Source organism: Thunnus albacares, chromosome 11 (assembly GCF_914725855.1).
Source record: "Thunnus albacares chromosome 11, fThuAlb1.1, whole genome shotgun sequence".
NCBI classification, from domain to species: Eukaryota; Metazoa; Chordata; class Actinopteri; order Scombriformes; family Scombridae; genus Thunnus; species Thunnus albacares.
This window is the reverse complement of record NC_058116.1, coordinates 10,275,327-10,293,202: the sequence shown is the minus strand read 5'-3', so window position 1 is coordinate 10,293,202 and position 17,876 is coordinate 10,275,327. Positions and strand designations below refer to the sequence as shown.

General features: G+C 39.5%; 1 protein-coding gene across 1 annotated transcript; it reads right to left on the bottom strand.

Annotated features, from left to right (window-relative positions):
* Window positions 1–325: 325 nt before the first annotated feature.
* On the bottom strand, window positions 326–17,219 carry katnal1 (katanin p60 subunit A-like 1). The gene is made up of 11 exons (XM_044366316.1): window positions 17,097–17,219; window positions 16,364–16,537; window positions 14,909–15,069; window positions 13,668–13,830; window positions 13,343–13,470; window positions 13,139–13,244; window positions 7,001–7,159; window positions 6,752–6,878; window positions 6,282–6,416; window positions 5,904–6,030; window positions 326–3,682 (listed from the first exon to the last, which is right to left on the bottom strand). The coding sequence occupies exons 1-11, from the start codon at window positions 17,100–17,102 to the stop codon at window positions 3,484–3,486; spliced, it is 1,485 nt and encodes a 494-aa protein (XP_044222251.1). The 5' UTR covers window positions 17,103–17,219; the 3' UTR covers window positions 326–3,483.
* Window positions 17,220–17,876: the final 657 nt, after the last annotated feature.

The window sequence follows — 17,876 nt, the reverse complement described above, 5'->3', positions numbered from 1 at the left end:
TAGCCATTTCAAAGAGGAACACAGGCTTCTTTTATATCATTTTGGTTTCTGATTGTTTCCATTGTGTCCCTTTTCTTCCCTTCCTGTTGCAGGAAATGTTAGTGCTGAAAATATATATACTACATATGTCAGTGTGATGGGATCAATAATGGATATCACATGATCTGGTGCCTCGAGAGACCACTGAATGTAGCTCACAGTGACATCAATCAAACATCCATACACATCGTCTCTCACTGTACATTTTCTCCTTACTTCTCTCTAATCTGTCATCCCTAATCCCACCTGCACTCCACACATCCTGAACACAGCGACAGGACAAATATCAGAATGAAAATCGATTGCTTTATTCTGTTCAGACGAGTGGATTGTCACGTCCCTCGAGCTCCTTCAGCAGTAGACAGGATACATTCAAACACAGGATAAAAGGCTGTGTGTTACTATAAACTCGATGCTGTGCTGTAAAGATATGTCAAATTACTTTTTACACAACAAAGGAATTTCAAGGTTTATGCGGATATTGATTTCAGACTGAACTTTGGGTGTGTTACTGTACATTATAGGGAGGAATCAGGTTTCAGGGTGAGGTTTTAGGCAATGTTTTGCTTTCAAAACAGTTACAATGATGCTTGTCTGGTTACCAGTCTGTTGTAGCAGCCTTACAATACAACATAGTGCAATTGTTGCAAGCTTGCAGACCACCTGCAAATTTGTCAAACATTCAAGAGGGGTAAATGTTTTGAGCAACAGCATATACAAAAATGTAAAATGTAGGCCAATGTTAAGATGTCTATGTTCATAAAATATCAAGTGTTTGAGTGTTACAGAAAAGACAAAAGAAAAACAAACCAAAGACAGAGTGCTTCTTACAAATTCTTTACAATGACATTCATGAGAAGTAAAGGGGGCACAGTCTATTTTGTCCACAATGATGCTGCTTCAATGTGTTTCAAATGTACACAGACAAATCTTTTAGTTTAGTCATTGCCATGTTTTTCCAATCAATGAAGCGCAGTGGGATTTTTCCTATGAACGCTTCAACAATGGATACAAGCATTCAGAGACTAATTTTATTCATTTTAGTGAGAGTTCAAAAGACCCCACTTATAAAATCTCTGAATGGAATATGAGCATGTGACAGGTCTTTAGAAAGCTGAAACACAGTCCTGCGAGACAGCTTACATCATAGTCAACATTACAGGTTTAATATTCAATAGTCTGACAAAACAATCCAAACTCAAGGTCCTCCAACTAGCTTTTTTGCAAGGCTTTCCGCCATATCACACAGTATTTCATCAGCAAATGGAGTTTGCTCAGTTGTCATGGAGATGGATGGGATGAAATGCAAGCCCAGTAGATATTATGTCATCCATAACGCTTTTAGGATTTCTTGTTTGTGCTGGGTTAGCAAGTCAAGCATGAGTATTCATTCCAAGCTCGCGTTTCAACAGATCCATCTCCACGACAACTGGGCAAACTCAATCTGCTGATGCTTGACAGCTCCAGGAAAAGCTGAGTCAAACGATGATTTCCAAGAATAAATTTTCATACTCAGTATTTCGACAGCCAGAGCATCACGGGCTAATTCTGTTGAGCTTTAACATGACATGTGATTAACAAGATTTTAGTGCGGGAACTGTAATGTAGTTACCAAGAAATTACTGGGAAACCGTGACACACACTGAATGAAGCTTTTAGTAGTTAATTATTTCCCTTATGTGCTGCCTTGAGTGCTTGAGGCAGTATTAAAATGTGGTATGAATACACTGGGAAATACAGGTAAAAACAAACATCCACAGGGTATGGATTGAGTTAGTGTACTAATCTTATTACTTACTGTCCCCACCCTAAAGAAGACTAAATGATCTGAATTCTGAGTCTGATGAAATTCAAGACAAGTTGTCTGAATCTACTTTAGATCTGCTGAGTTACTGAATCAAGTTATGGTGATCTTATCTAAAAGATCTCATAAAATACAGGGACTAGGTGAAAATTAACTGTGTGTCCTTGAACTTAAAAAAAAAAAATCAATGGATCCAGTGGCCGTGCTCTTTTAACTCAACTCTTTGTCTCAATAGAACTAAAATTGAAAACAAATATTAAAACCGATGAATAATACATACACAAACACATAATCAGACACTATATAACACAGACGTCATGGTTCTTCAAGTGTGTTCAGTCAGTAGTAAGTACGAGGGCTCCACGAGGAAATACATTAAAAGTGCTCAAACATACAGTTCTTTAAGACGAAGGGCCTCATGCAAGAACAATTCACACACGTTATTTACTGGCATGTACGAGTGATTTAAGATTACTTGTTGCAGCTACTTGTACTTAGGTATGAACAAAATTCAACTATAGTGGGAACAGTTAATCTGCCTGTGGCCACAGGGAGATTAACACTTGTCTAAATTAGAACATCCTAATCTGAATGAATTTGCAGTTTAAATGTTAAAGTTATCAACTAAAATAAAAATAACTGAAATAAGCCTTCTGAATATTTGATATTCTGTTCACCACATCATTGTTGTGGCTTACTGATTCACGGTCTTTATGCAGGTCGCTGTCCAGGTGAGCATCCTTTGATGCACTCCACAGTGTAACACTACCTGCAATTCTGTCGTCCATGTCCATGACTGTCACGTCTTGACAGCCTCCAATCTAAGTCATGGACTGTTTTACTTCAGAAAGATGTTTTTTAGCATCTAGTTTCATGTCAAACTATTACATCTTTATTTCTGTCACAGTACAGCAGCACTGCATGACATTAATATTAAATGTGGTTGGCAGCTGTAATATTATTTTCCCAATTGTGTAGTATGACTACTGATGCTGCTAAATTTGTTATGATTTCCAACAGCAGGATTTGAAACTCCATGGTGTGAAATGATGACTTTGTTGGCATTTTTTGCCACTAAAATAAAGCAGTTTATGGGTGTTGATGATGCTAAAGATCAAATCTCATGTATGTTCACTTACTCGTAAACAGCTGGTGCTCATTAAGATGAAATAAGCAATTAACAAGTTAGTGCAGTTTGGTGAATCTCACTTGGAACACTCGTATGAGCAAACCTCACAGAAAAAATAAAAAGGAAAAGATTTATGATAAGAACACCTTCTTGCATGAGGCCAAATATGTAAGTAAAATTAGTGTGCATTCCCTGGTCTATTTATGTGTGTTAGGCTACTTTTTACATTAAAAGTTCCCTGTGTGAGAGAAGTTCACACCATTCTTCCTCAAGTCACTCAGTGGCTGGATGATTGTGAACGGGAAGGAGTGCAGTTTTCATCATGCTCCATCAAAGGCACCGGTCTTCTGATGTGAATTTGAGCCCCTGTATTATCTCCCTGATGTGCTGCCTGGTTCACGCATTGCTCCGTGACGTGCACCGCCCTCCTCTTCAAGGCCTTCATCATTGTCAAAGCTGCGAGTGCTTCTTTAAAGGTTCTGGTCCCTCTGAGTCTAAACGATACCCGTCTCTATACTGACCCAAACTCAGCCATCCAGCCTTCGTATTTTTCCAGGTCGGCAGCGGAGACAGACTTGGAGATCTTTTTGAGCGTGAGGGTGAAGTCCTCCATCGTCACGGGCATCTGCAGCTCGTCTTTGGACAGAGCTCGGATCTCCTCGGGGCTCAGGCCTTGGATGCGACGACGCATAGCCATCATGGACGCATCCCTGATGTAAAGACAGGAGCAGAGATGGACGGGGGAGAGGAAACTTGTTACTTCTCTGTAGTATTCAAACATGTTCACATTGTATTTATACTGTTTTGAATTCTGTTTTCAAAGGATGTCAGAAAGGATGGAGTCTTGGCTGTGATCACGAAGCCACAACTGACTGAATTACTGCAGGCTGAAGTCTGCTTGTGGGTGCTTCTCACACACATCCAAGGTTAACAAAACAATGCAAGCTGGAAAAGAGCAGATACAACTAGAGCAACATAAAATACCTGCCATGCCCACGTCAAGGACAGGATGACATAATGGATGAAATGATGTTCATGCTTCAGCACATAAACATATTCTGATGATCAGTGAGTGAGTTTATAATGATCACTGCTCTATTCTGTTGTCTGTATTCTAGAGCTGAACGTGTATCAATAACCATCCTACTTCATTATTTTAAAGATCAATCTGAATATGTGTTTGTGTATCCCAAGAGTGTATGTGAGCCGCAGTCACAAAACAATCCTGACTGTGTTTGGAGAGACAGTAACAGTACTGATAAGAACACTCTTCTAGCTTCAAGAAAGAAACAAAAAACACTCAAGGACAAAAAAAAAAAAACAGTCTGTGAGAGACAAAGAAAAGGTTCTTTGTAAAGAATATCTACTGATGATCTAACAATCAAACAATCATTTAAAAAACAGGCATTTCAGGTGCAGAAATGAACATTTTTGATTGAATTTTGGGTTAAAAGAAGTCTTCCCTCTGACTCTCTTTTTGTCTGAATCTGTGGGGACTCAACATAGTAATATTTTATAAAGAACATGGTTTTTAGTACTGGAAGATCACAGAAAACACAAAAACATGACAATAAACTGACTTACAACATGAATTTTGATATTTTTTTTGCTGTGTTCAGTAAGTTCCACACACAAAAATAGAATATTGATACCACATAAATAATCCTCTCCCCCTACCAGGATCAAATCATGGCCACTTCTAACTCACTAAAAAAAAGTGTAAGACACATTTAACTTAAACTGAGTGTGATAGACACAAATAACAGAAACAGAAACTTTATCAAAGAGAGAAAATGTCCCTGCATGTCTATGAATCTGGATGCATGTTCCTTGAGCATTTCCTGTATCTGATTCAACTTCAGTATCCATTACAATGCCAGCCTCCAGAGTAAAAAGAGAGAAAACATAGTTTTATAGACGATTTATTTTTCTGTCATACTGTAGGTCCCAGAAAAAGCATCTTACTACTGATCAGATGACTGTCTTTACACAGGCAAGTGATGCCTGTAAGCTCCACATTGTTAGTGAATCAGGTTCACAGCCAAATGCAAATACGTGCTCAGAAACATAATCTGCGTCTCACGCATGCACAAAACACACACTGGTTGCTCTTATAATTGCAACGTGATTTAAATGGCTGTTACTCACCCTCTGCAGCTATATGTATTCAAATTAGAATAGTCAGTATAACCTCGGTAGTCATACTTCATTTTACATTGCATTTACTGTATATACCAGGCTGTAGTATTTCCACATATGATTTATAAAATCTAACAGTGATGAGAGCAAAAGCTGGCCAGTTAATGTATCCCCGCATGATCAGAAACAATACAGAAAAGATATGACAGCATTATATAGAGGACTGATTCATTTACAAGTGAAAAAAGGAAAAGCAAACACACACTTAAATCTAAGAGCTCGATTCAGACCAGTCAGAAGGGCTGAGACACTCCAGCTCAGTGTTTTGCTCTGTACATATGATAGCATCTCATGGAGTGGTGGAAATCATTTTACACTCTTATCTTCATGAGGACTATTTAATAAATAAATGGAGGTGAGTTTTATTATCGTCCAAGTCAAACGACATACTGTATGGGTTCATATTCTATTATTCTGAATTGCTCCAATAGAGTGACGTCTGGTGATATAAATCTTTTTATAATTTAATAAATGCCAAAAATATACTCATGCAAAAAAATACATGGTAGAAATTTTGAAAAAAGCAAGCTGCTTTTCGATCTGTGTAATATACTAATGTTACTGTGTTCTCCACAGAGGAGATGAAGGCAGCTGAGAAACATGGGAGGGTAGCCCTAGAGCACGTTGAAATAAACTGATAATTATGAATATTAATGCTCAGTGGACTAGAGAGAATTGGTGCCAGTTTGTGGTTGTTTTTCTCTTTTAAGATGTATAAAAACACACACACACCTGCAGACGTTGGTGATGTCTGCTCCAGAGTAGCCCTCAATCTTCTCAGCGATGAGGTCCAGGTCCACATCAGCAGCCACCTCCACCTCCCTCAGGTTGATTTTTAAAAGCTCTACACGACCCACAGCTACACACGCACACAAAAAACAGCATTAATCAGATGTTAGGATGACACATCTGAACATCAGTTTAGGAGGAACAAGTACTCGTGTATTATGAATACATTAAGTGAGTAAATTAAACTCTATTGACTCATAAGTCAACAATCAATATGAATTACTTTCACTGCTTTGAGTTGCAGTGTAGAGCATCTGTTAGACTACTACAGTGACTGTCGCTCTGGTTTGTTGTGCTGTCAGTCTGTTGGTGAGAGATCACCTGTCGGCAGGGGGATGTAGATCCGCTTCTCCAGCCGTCGCCGTAACGCCTCGTCGATGTCCCAGGGGAAGTTGGTGGCAGCAAGGACCATCACCATCTTAGAGGGGTCATCATTCTCCAGGGCTCCCCCCACACCTGGTCGTAAAACAGAAACACACAAAATAAAATTATAACATGGATGTGAAATTTAATGTTGGAATAAGTGATAACTTCGTAAATTTTTGTTTTGTTGCATACTGATTTACCAACAGATTTAGCAAGTTTAATGAACAAATACAGCAACCAAGCAGCTTTCAAGTTCATAGAAATGCCAAAGCAAAATACATTACAGCACCTGTATCATACAGTTCCTGACTATACAATTTATGTTTTCAATTGTGATTTCAGTTAACATATTTTAAAAAACAATTAACACCACAGACATCTCTATTAGCATCCTATTCACCTCCTCACTCCTCTGTTCCACTTACCGTCCATCTGAACCAGAAGTTCTGATTTGACCCTGCGGCTGGCTTCATGTTCGTCAGATGTTCCTCTTCGGCCACAGATAGAGTCAATCTCGTCTATGAAGATGGTTGTTGGCGCATAGAACCGAGCCTAATGAGACGAAAACTGTGATTTAAGAGACTTGTTCTCTGGCTTGTGTCAATATATTTAAATTTTCACTTCGGTATGATGAGGTCTTGCTTAACAGACCACATACATGTACATATTCTTACCATTTCAAACAGCAGACGGACAAGTTTTTCAGACTCGCCCCTGTATTTGGAGGTGAGGGTGGAGGAGGACACATTGAAGAAAGTAGTCCCACATTCTGTAGCCACAGCTTTGGCTAACATGGTCTTCCCTGTCCCTGGAGGGCCGACCATTAACACACCCTGGGACAAAATAATACATACTTAAGACACATTAACACATGTACACACACAGAAGGGACACTAGCAGTGACTAGAAACAGTCACAGAAAGACTGTGATTACCTAAACAAACACAATACCGGCAGAAATGCCAAACTATCTGCTGCTGCTATAAGAAAACTTTTTTTTATTTACTTCAGAATACCAGCAAAATGGCCCAACATTGAAGTTTCTTACACGGTTCAATGTTCATTTTAATTATCATGATACAGTTATAGCCCCCTCCACGCTACACACATGGACGATGCATTTAAAAATATTAAAATAATTTAAATTTAGTATAGAATAAAATAATTAATTTGGCAATAAAATAGAACAAAATAGATAAAAGTAGCACTAAAGAAGAAATAAAAAGGGAAAAACTACATTATATTTAAAAGGAAATTTCACAGATCCAGTGCAATATATAGAAGAGGTTCAGAGGAAGTGGTGGAGTTAAGGAGCCTTACAGCCTGAGGAAAGAAGCTGTTCTGTAGTCTGGTGGTACAGCAGCGGATACTGCTGTATCACTTGCCAGATGACAGCAGGGTGAACAGGCTGTGGCTGGGGTGGCTCTTGTCTTTTTTCACTTAAGTGAATAGGTTCTACATAAACACACTGAAATCTGCCAAGGTTTGGAAGGGGAGGGGGAGGGGAGGGATTTTCAGTGGGTTGCAATCTGCAACCTCACCACTAGATGCCACTAAATCCTACACACTGGTCCTTTAACTTTTGTAATGGCAATTACATGGCAAATTTTTATCATTTCAGTTTGAGCCACTTGGTTGCCTATTTGGTTTGTCTTCTGTTTTGATGTGTTTCTATTTCTTAACATTCCACTGTGCATCCACACAAATCCACACAGTCAGAGGAATAGTTGACTTTACTTGTCTCTCCAAGCAGACATGAATAATCCTCCTTTTTACACAGCAATAATGTGTTTTACAAAGTAAAATCCTTCTGTAGAACAAAATTATAATCCAAAGGAGTATCCAAAAAAGACATATTCCACAGAAAGATAATCCAAAATGGAATTTCTGGAACACTGATTTGCAACCTCCTTCCTTCACTAACTGCTGACTAATCAGTTTTTTACATCTGACACTACTGACTTCTTGATTGTAACATTACGAGGTGCATTTTACCACTAAAGGCCTAGTAATACACCCACAGTATATTAAACATCAGCAACTAACAGCAAAAAAATGTACAATTAGTCAACAATTATCATGTCTCAACAATAATTAAGTATGTTATGATGACTTTGACGCTTACATTCTCTGCCCCATAATTGCATATGGGTCAAACATATCAATTATTCAGTACAAATTTAACAATAAGAGTCAAACCTATAATAGTCTCAAGAAGTTCACATTAATGTCCTTTTTCAGGCATCTGCCTTATGAAGCAGGCAAACCTTCTCTGTTGGTCTCTCTAGTGTGTTAGTCTTTATCTTGACTAGAACTGTGTGGAAAGACCTTTTTTATCTGGCAAACTTTTTAAGACTCTGCCCATGACTCATAAATTGCAGGTTGCAGTCTCATACACGACGAGTACAACATCATTTTTTGTGAGGTTTTCTTTGGTTTGAAACCACTTTTACTGTTCTTGAAGAAGAGAAAGGTACTCTCATGTCCAACGCTTCCAAACAAGTCTGCAATGTACTGCGTCTGCCTCCATCTCCAATGTGCAGATCTGCCCTTTGGAGCAGCTCTGCAAGTAAGAGGGGTTGTTTCATCATCAACAACAAATAGTTTGGGGTTAGTGGCTCAAGGTCATTGGGGTCACCCGAAGCAGTTGTGATGGGTCTGGCGTTAATGAGAGCCTCAACCTCACATAGCACCGTTTAGAGGCCTTCATCATCAAGTGTTTGTTGCCTCAGCAGGGAGTTCAGCACCTTATTTTTTTATTTTTTTTTTATTTATTTATTTTTTTACACAGTGCGGATTTGCCTCTCCCAGACTCCACCATGATGACAGCCACTAGGTGGATTAAATATCCATTAAATATCCATCCCCCTTTGCCTCAGTGTGTCTTTAGTTTTGGATTGGTTCCACTGTTCGATCGACTCCTGCAACACTCAGCACTTACGAAGTTAGTGCCGTTGTCTGAGCACATTACTGTAACTTGCCCTCTTCAACACATGAATCTCCGTATTGCGTCTATGTATGAGTCTGTGTCCAGTGAATGTGCCACTTCTAAGTGCACAGCTCTGACTGCTAGACAAGTGAAGAGTACACCATATCTTTTCAAAGTACTGCATCCTCTCTTTATTTCAATAGGCCTAAAGTGGTCCACACCTACATTACTAAAGGGTGCTTGGTCAGGCAGTACTCTGTCTTGCAGCAGGTCAGACATTTTTTGCTCTCAAGCCTTTCCATGTAGTTTGCTGTACACAACACAATTGGAGAGCAGTTTCCGTATTGGAGAATTTGCCTTAGGAAGCCAGAACTTTTGTCGTAGTTGTGACAGCATATAGTTTCTGCCACTGTGGTCTTATTTACAAACTACATCCTATCCTTCCGGACAGGACATTAAGAGTTGGTGGCAGGCTGTGCAATTCAGCTATGCCCGAGGAGGCCATTCACCCAGCTGTTCTCTCCAAAGACATGCACATCACAAGTATAATTCTCCAGGGCATTTATGAGAAGTCAGGACATAGTGGCAGAAACTATATGCTGTCAAAACTATGACAAAAGTACTGGCTTCCTAAGGCAAATTCTGCAATACGGACACTGCTCTCCAATTGTGTTGTTTGCAGCAATCTAGTGCTGTCTGTCCAAAACTGTGTCTGCTACAGATCAAGTTGCATCTCTTTTCATTTTGTCAAATCTGACAGCTACGAAGGCTGCAGTGAGTTCCATTCTTGGTATTGTAGTCTGTTGCACAGGTGTAACTCATCCTTTTCCCATGATAAAGCACAATGGGATTTCTGAGATTCAGTGCATGATGTTCGCCCACTCTTTTGTTATCTGGCATGGAGACAGGCACCCTATTAACAGGAAGGTATATATGGTAGTGACCATTGATATTATGCACCGAGCGAGTCACCTTGTCCATGAAGTGGCTGTCCTCACAAGAATTTCCAACTTGTCATCACAATTCCTTTCTGGGAAGTCGTGGTTGTGCTGTTGTCTTGTTAACTCCTCTATGTCCTGTAAAGTGATTCTGTTGATAGTAAATCTTTCTTGCACATCTGTCTGTGAAGAGGCATCTTTTGGTTCTCTGAGGGGGCCGTTTAATACCTAGCCAAGAGCTGTTTTCACAGAATAAGGTCCACTGTCCTGGCTGTTTATCACTCTCCAGGGTTCCACAGCTTTGTATGCATTGTTCCCCATCAACGGGCCCACATCAGTATTGATATATGGCAGTTTGACAACTTTCAGATATGGCTGGTTATTCACCTCTTTCTGCAGAGGAATTTGTTTCGCTCACCGGTATGTCCTTCTGTGGGAACACTTTTGGCAGATCTTTAAGTGCACTCCTCTAAACCACTCACTTCCAAGTGAGTCAACAAGTAACTGTCAACAAATCCCCTTTGAGTCATGGTGGTCAGAAAGATTTTTGTTTTTCTGCCTGTTAGATTTAGTTGTCTGGCAAAATCTTCTGTACAAAATGTACCCACACTTCCTAGGTCCATGAAGGCATAAGTCTCAATCATTTTGGGACTTTTCCTTGACTTTTCTGTAACTCAAACAGGTACTATGGCGAGGATGCTGTGGCCCCAATAGATGTATTGTTATCCTTGTGCACTGATCAAGACCACTGAGCACAAACCTGAAGTTGTCTCATTATTGCTTGATTTCCTGGTGTTACTGTCCTCAGGTCTTGTAGAATGAAGAAGACTTCAATGTCTTCGGAAGCAAACTTGAAATGACGTTTTTCTTTTACAGTACTTGCTGAGATGTCATTTGACCAGACAGCTGAAACAAAGCGCAGACTTCCTCAAAAACTCAACTCTGTCCTTGTGAGGTTTGTCTCTGATAAACCCCTATATATCAGCTTTCAGATACAATCAAAGAGCACTGTAAGCTGGCCAACAGAGGAGCAGCAATTAGGTTTATTTATAGGATTGAACTGCTGCAAACTCTGTGAGTCATTGATATCCATCTGAGACGAACAAGTAAGGATGCACAGCATTTAGATCCACGGGGCTGATAAACAGCGACAGCAGAGAGTGCTACATCTACCCCTACGGGACTGAAAATCCACAGATCTGATTAGATTTACCAACTAGAATCTAATTATTCTCCTTTAGTAATTTACACTCTTATGTAAATATGAAATAAAAATGTATATCACTGCTCTTTTTTTTTGTATAATTGGCAAATCTACTTTTGTACCGAGTGTGTGTGTGTCTACAGCATAGACATAGAAAGTAAATGCTTATTCATGATTCTTCAGATCACTTTTCCATCAGAGTAATGCAGAGTTTACTGTAATTAATCCTGACATCATCACTTCTAATGTAAACAATTAAAAAGCTACTGATAATGAATTTTTACCATTTTCTTGATACAGCTGAAGTTACTTGGTCCCTGATGCTGAGACCACTGCTAGTCATTAATACTCTTGTCAGTATACAATCAGTGCCACGGCGCTAGTTCATTGCTGTTTCATGGAGCTTGACAGAGAGCTAAAGCCAAAAAACAACACTGATTTGCATCTGTTTTGTCAGTGTGTTTAATGTAAATGTCAGCGCTATACTTAATGAGAGGGAATATGCAGACAAGAATGAGCATTCTGCATCATCATCACCCGATGTGCACAGATGCAATCTGATATATGAAAATATGAGAGGCTGTTATTATTGGGCTTAACCATGCATGTAAATGAATTGCCTTCTGCTAAACTGTTTGTCCCCCGCTAGCACATTAAGTTTCAGTTTACTTTGTCTCTCGCTTTCATCGCTCACCCACCGCATTCATCTTGTTGTGTGATCAGTTACATGCATTTTCTTTAAATGTCAATAATATTAAACAAAAAAGTACCACGCTGATTTAAATCCCTTTTGTAAACATTAAAACTATCATCATCAACGCCGCTCTGATGTCTGACATTTCTGTATCTGGTGTGAGTCTGTTGCTATGGAGATAACAGTAACCATGACAGAATCTGGGACATGATCCATAACATTTTTATAGAATTTTAGTCCCCACTGCCTCAAAATCTATATATCCTAATGTGTCTTGTATTCCCTGCAGGATGGGGCACACAAATATTCAAGAGATGCTGGTGGGATTGAACAGAATCTCAGCAGGAGCAGGTGGGAGAGAAAAAAAAAACAGAACTGCATAGACCTCTGTGCTAAATGTCATCTGTAATGAAACAAATATACCAGCCTACGTATGTGCCAAAAAACAAAACAAAAACAAACATCAACTTGAAGTCTCTATTTCTTACTATAACTAATTTATGAATCCTTCATTTTATTCCATTTTCAGTTAGGTGAAAAAAAGCCTCTGAATCTATTTAAACTGAGTTCAATTATGTATGCACACATCAGACAAATGAAAAGCACTGTGCTGCTGTAAAAAATGAGTAAGTATTGACCCTCACATGGTGGGCCTGAGGGGAAGAGGCCTCACATGATGAAGTTCATCCTCAGCTGGTAGAAAGAAAAATAAAACTCTGACTGGTCATTCAGCAGAGTCATACTGACACTGAGAGGCAACATTGCTGAGCAAGTCCTTAAACTAAAAGATGTTAATGATGCAAACAAGCATTCACGTTAAAGTTGTGTTCATCTTTGAGCAAAAGAACAGCCCGCTTGCACCAGCTACTGTAAGTTAAAAAGGTAGCAGCTAAGCAGATTCAAAATGTCTTGTAAGTTTGAGCGCAGAACAATCTGAGCTGCTTGCTGCTGAAAAACATTTTTCTATTGATTTCTCAGTCTTCATATACAGCTCAGAGTATGCATGAAAGCACATTTGTGTGTGTGTGTGTGTGTGTGTGTGTGTACCTTCCAGGGGCGACGAATGCCCTTGAAGAAGTCAGGCATCCACATAGGCAACACCACCGCTTCTCTCAGCAGCTTCTTAGCATCCTCCAGATCAGCGATGTCATCCCTACAGTTTACCAGAGAATTCAGTCAGCAGTGCAACAGAAAAAACAGCCCTGGTAGAAAAACACATAAAGCAGTAGTAGCCAATGTATGCTTTCATACCAGTGTATATTAGGGTTACGGGACACAATATCTCTCTCCAGTGAGTCCACCAGGTCGCTGTCATATCCCGTGCCATCAAACTTCTTCTGCTCTACATCCCCAGCTGAGTCTCCAACCCCTTTTTTTCCCTGATGAAGAGAGAAGGAAAGTAGATTAATAAAGGTTTTGACAGAAGCCCACAGAGTAGTTGAGAGCACAGCGGTGTTACATATTACTAATATTAATTCATGCAAACTAACTGGTGATGGTCAGAATATCAGGGATAGATTTACTTATTTCTTATGGCTGACCTATCTGTCAAACCAATCAACAGCTACTGTCAGACCTTCTCGTCTTTGGCTTTTGTGCCTCGGGCAAATCCCGGCCGGTCTGGTTTAGGGTTGGCCTGACTACGTCCGCCTGGCCCCGCCCCTCGATGCTGCAGACCAGGGGAGTCCTTCCTCTGCTGCTTCACTGCACTGTTGGGACGCTTCACTGCAATGGGATTCCTACAGACACACACACACACACACACACACACACACACACACACACACACACACAGGAATAAAACTATACCCGTTGGTGATAGTAGGACACACCTGCAGACAAAAACATCAAAGCCAACTTGCAATAGGGAAATGCTTTATTGAGTGACAATTACTAATAACACAGTCCTATGTTTTATTCAAATCAAACCAGCTCTGTCAGTTCTCTGTTGAGGTACAGCTGTGCAAAAAAAGAAATCCAACATTGTTAGTGACACTGCACTGCAAGAGATGTAACAGATTATGCAAAATATGTCTCTGTAATTCAAAGTGCTTCCTTATAGAGCTATTTTGTTCCCCAGACTTTCTGGGTAACATTAATAACAATACTCCTGGCTGTTTCTGCCATAAATGTCCTTCAGAAAGTAGAGAGGTACCCTTGATCACAGTGGTCCTCTGGGCAGGTGTCTGAAATGAGGAATCTACACTGAAAGATGAAAAAAAAAACACCCACACGCTGCAGTCTTGTTCACAGTTCTTCTATTCCACATAGCATAAATTAAAAGCTAGGAACGAGGCAGCAGTGGACAGGTTTGTTTTCAGCTTTCAGCCCATATTATCATACAGAATTTATGCATGGTTTCCATAAAAATGGCTTTTGGAAATTGTTGAAACAAAGAATCCCCAATCAAAAATCAAATAGACTAGCTGTTGAGCTTGGTTTGAATATGTGCGACATAATATAAAATGATAATGTCAACCTTGAGGTCTTTATCTTTCATTTAACCTAAGTTTACTTTGATTAATGTCTCATAAACATAGGGATTGGTGGAGCTCAGCTTATCTACGTGTATTTATAGAGATGTTAATAGAGTTCAATGAAAAGATTTCCTATCTGAGTCAGTCTCTTCAAAACCATAAAGTGACATTCTCAAATACACAAAATAAATGTCAGCTTACGGTTTTAAACTCATACTTCAGCCAAAATGTGTTTTTGCTAGCACAGATATGTAAATCTTTAACTGTAGGAGTTGAAAAAAGCTAAATTAAGTTTTATTTCACACAGCAGACAGAAACACACACACACATACACACTTACCTGTGTTCTGCAGGGGTGGGAGGCGGCCAAACTAATGGGTCTTCAGGTCTCTCCTCTGATTGAGGAGCAAGGATGTCAAGTGGCTTCTCTGATTTAAAGCTCTCCAGTGTTCCCATGATGCCTTTAACCTGCTCATACTCCTCAGTCAGTTCCTGTCTAACCTAATCACACACAGAATAAGAGTCATGTATCAGCTTGGCAGCAGGTGACGTGTGTGGATGTTAATGTCTGTGGTAAAACGAGTAGAGTAAAGCTTGTCTCCTAGGGGCAGTGTGGCTTACAGACAGCAGTGAATGGATAATAAATTCAGAAAAAGTATAGCAATAATAAATACAAATACACATGTTAACACAAACATTGCTACTGTGATTATCACTTGTCACCAAAACCATCTAGAGGAAGCAGCAGGAAGGTGACGAATAAAGGCGGACCACTGTCGCGTCCACAGTTTGTAACAGGCCAAATTACAATTACATTTTGTCTGAAAAGACAATAACTGACTGAATAAAATACCTCATAAACTATTAGTGACACCTTTATAGATGTAAAAACCTCCTGTGTGGCCCTGATGGCATACAAGTAGCAAAACTCAGTGAAAGACCTTGAAAAACATGTTTTTCTTCTTGTTCCTACAGTTGAATGTTTGAGTTTCACTGTGCAGAATGGTGTATGTGCAAAGTTTGATACTAGAAGGCTGTCTTCACATTCATTTGCTGAAAGTGGAAAGTTTCTCTGAGCTCATTAAAAATTTGATTTTAAGGGGTGAGCCTGATTTGTGAGCATGATTTGAGACATCACAATTAGTTTGGAAACCAATCCTGGTCCATATTCAGCTTCAGTATGATGTAGAAACTTGAAGCCTCCACTGCATATACACTCAGAATTGACTTTACAGTGAAGTAGGAGATATCTTGTTTCAACAGTTGAACTTCAGAAATTAAATACATTTGCATATTTATAGATTCTATATTTTTAATGAGGGGGAGTAGATGCTGTTTTAAGGATTTTAAAGTGGTAATTATACTTTTTTTGTGGAAAAACTACATCAGGCACACATTATTGTTCCAAGCAGAGTATTTTTACATGTCTTCATACATGTCTGGAGGGGATCTTTAAATTTACACCAGTGACTTTATGGCATGCAATCGCTATTTTAGGTTTTGTTTTGTATATATAGATATTTCCAAACCAACAAATAATAGCAAATGACTCAATGAGTGAAACATAGAACCATTTCAACAAAGACGTCAAGAAATCTCTGGGTTCCTTAAGAAAAACAATCTTTGGTTTGCCATTTTTATAAATAAAATTAGTGTTGCCATCAAAGGAAAGCGCCAGGATGGTTCTCAAGTATTTGTACTGCTGAACTGCAGCCACAGGCTTCAATTTACTAATTATCAATAGTTTAATAACTGGTGAAGGAGCATAGTATGGTCAGGTATGTGGGGGACTCACCTGTTGCCATTTGACTTTCAGTGCAGGGTCCCTGAGGGTCTGACAGTGCTTGTGGATCTGTTGAATAACGCCCTGGTAGTACACAATGGAGGAGTCGTAGTTCCCCAGCAAAGCATACTCACGGCCCTTCTTGGCGTTGTCACATATCTCTGCCAAATTCATGCTGAATAACAGCTAGATAGTGAGGAGAGAGAAAACGAAACAAGTAACGACTGAATGGTGAAACAATGAATAACTGGCCAGTGTTTTTGCCGCGTTTTAAAATGGGTCAACTCCACATTTATAGTCAACGATAGCAGTGTCCTTATTTAAAATCCTATTCGTTACAGGATGATGGTGCAGCTCCATGCAAGTTACCAATCAGATATAATGAGGCTGCTACACCCGGCGGAGCAGGTTAGTTAAGCTAGCTCATGTCAGTGACTGTGATTTTAAATGAACGTGTTTACCGCAGACAGTTAACGCTACACCTGCCGATTAAATCAAAACCTTTGGCGTATTCAAATAAGCTTCTCTTATTGTCTAAACCCGTCTAATCTTTCCGACGTTAGCTTTTGCTAGCTTGCATCTAGGCCACAGACAAAAAACAGCACGAATCGTGGGGCAATAAATATTGAAAACGCTTCTAATTAATCCTCCCAGCATGTCTAAATATGCATGTAGACAAAAAAACAACGCACGGCCTATATCATATTCTTTACCTATACATCCTACATGGAAATAATTATCATACCTGCATGAAAAGCACTTGTTTGTGCTGTTTTTTTGAGTCAGAGGTTCAGTATTGAGCCGAGTGTTACCATGGCCGCGGAGACGCCGTGTTAAGAATACAGACGGCTCGGCTACTGTGGTGCATTCACGCATTAGTTGTAGACTGGTAAATATGACAACTCCCATTAGTCAGCACAGCGCGAGACGGTCACAGCAAAAAAAGACAGCTGGAATCGCGAGGTAAGTCTCGCTATCTGTTTTATTGCTGCACACACTTTGATCTCGTTTTGGAAGTGAATTTAAGGTCTATGTTTAATACATAACTTAAGCAGCTGTTGGCAAAACGTAACTTCAAAAAGAAAAGTGGCGAGTTTACACGATTTGTCCAACACACCATCCCGAGCTAACGTTATGCAAACGTCGGCCACCGGTCGGCGGTAAAACACATTAACATTTGAAATGTCAACCAACACGGATGAGAGATCAAAAAGGAGCTCACGTTTGAGCATCTACGTCTCATAATATCCTTCCTGTAATACATCCATGGCATCTACGTACAGTCAAATTACATCTGAGCAGGCTCCCATCTGCTGAACCATGTGGTCAAAAGCTTCAGAACAAGCTGCTAAATGCACTTTGTGGTGAGACTGTTTTGTCTCATTAAAATATTGCAAAATAGGATGAAGATACTGCTAATTAGCCATTAGACAACAAAATAAAACTAATAGAATAACAAAGTACAATAAAATAGGCATTATTTATCCTTGATAATATGTATTTATAATTTAAGGTATTTAGGTTA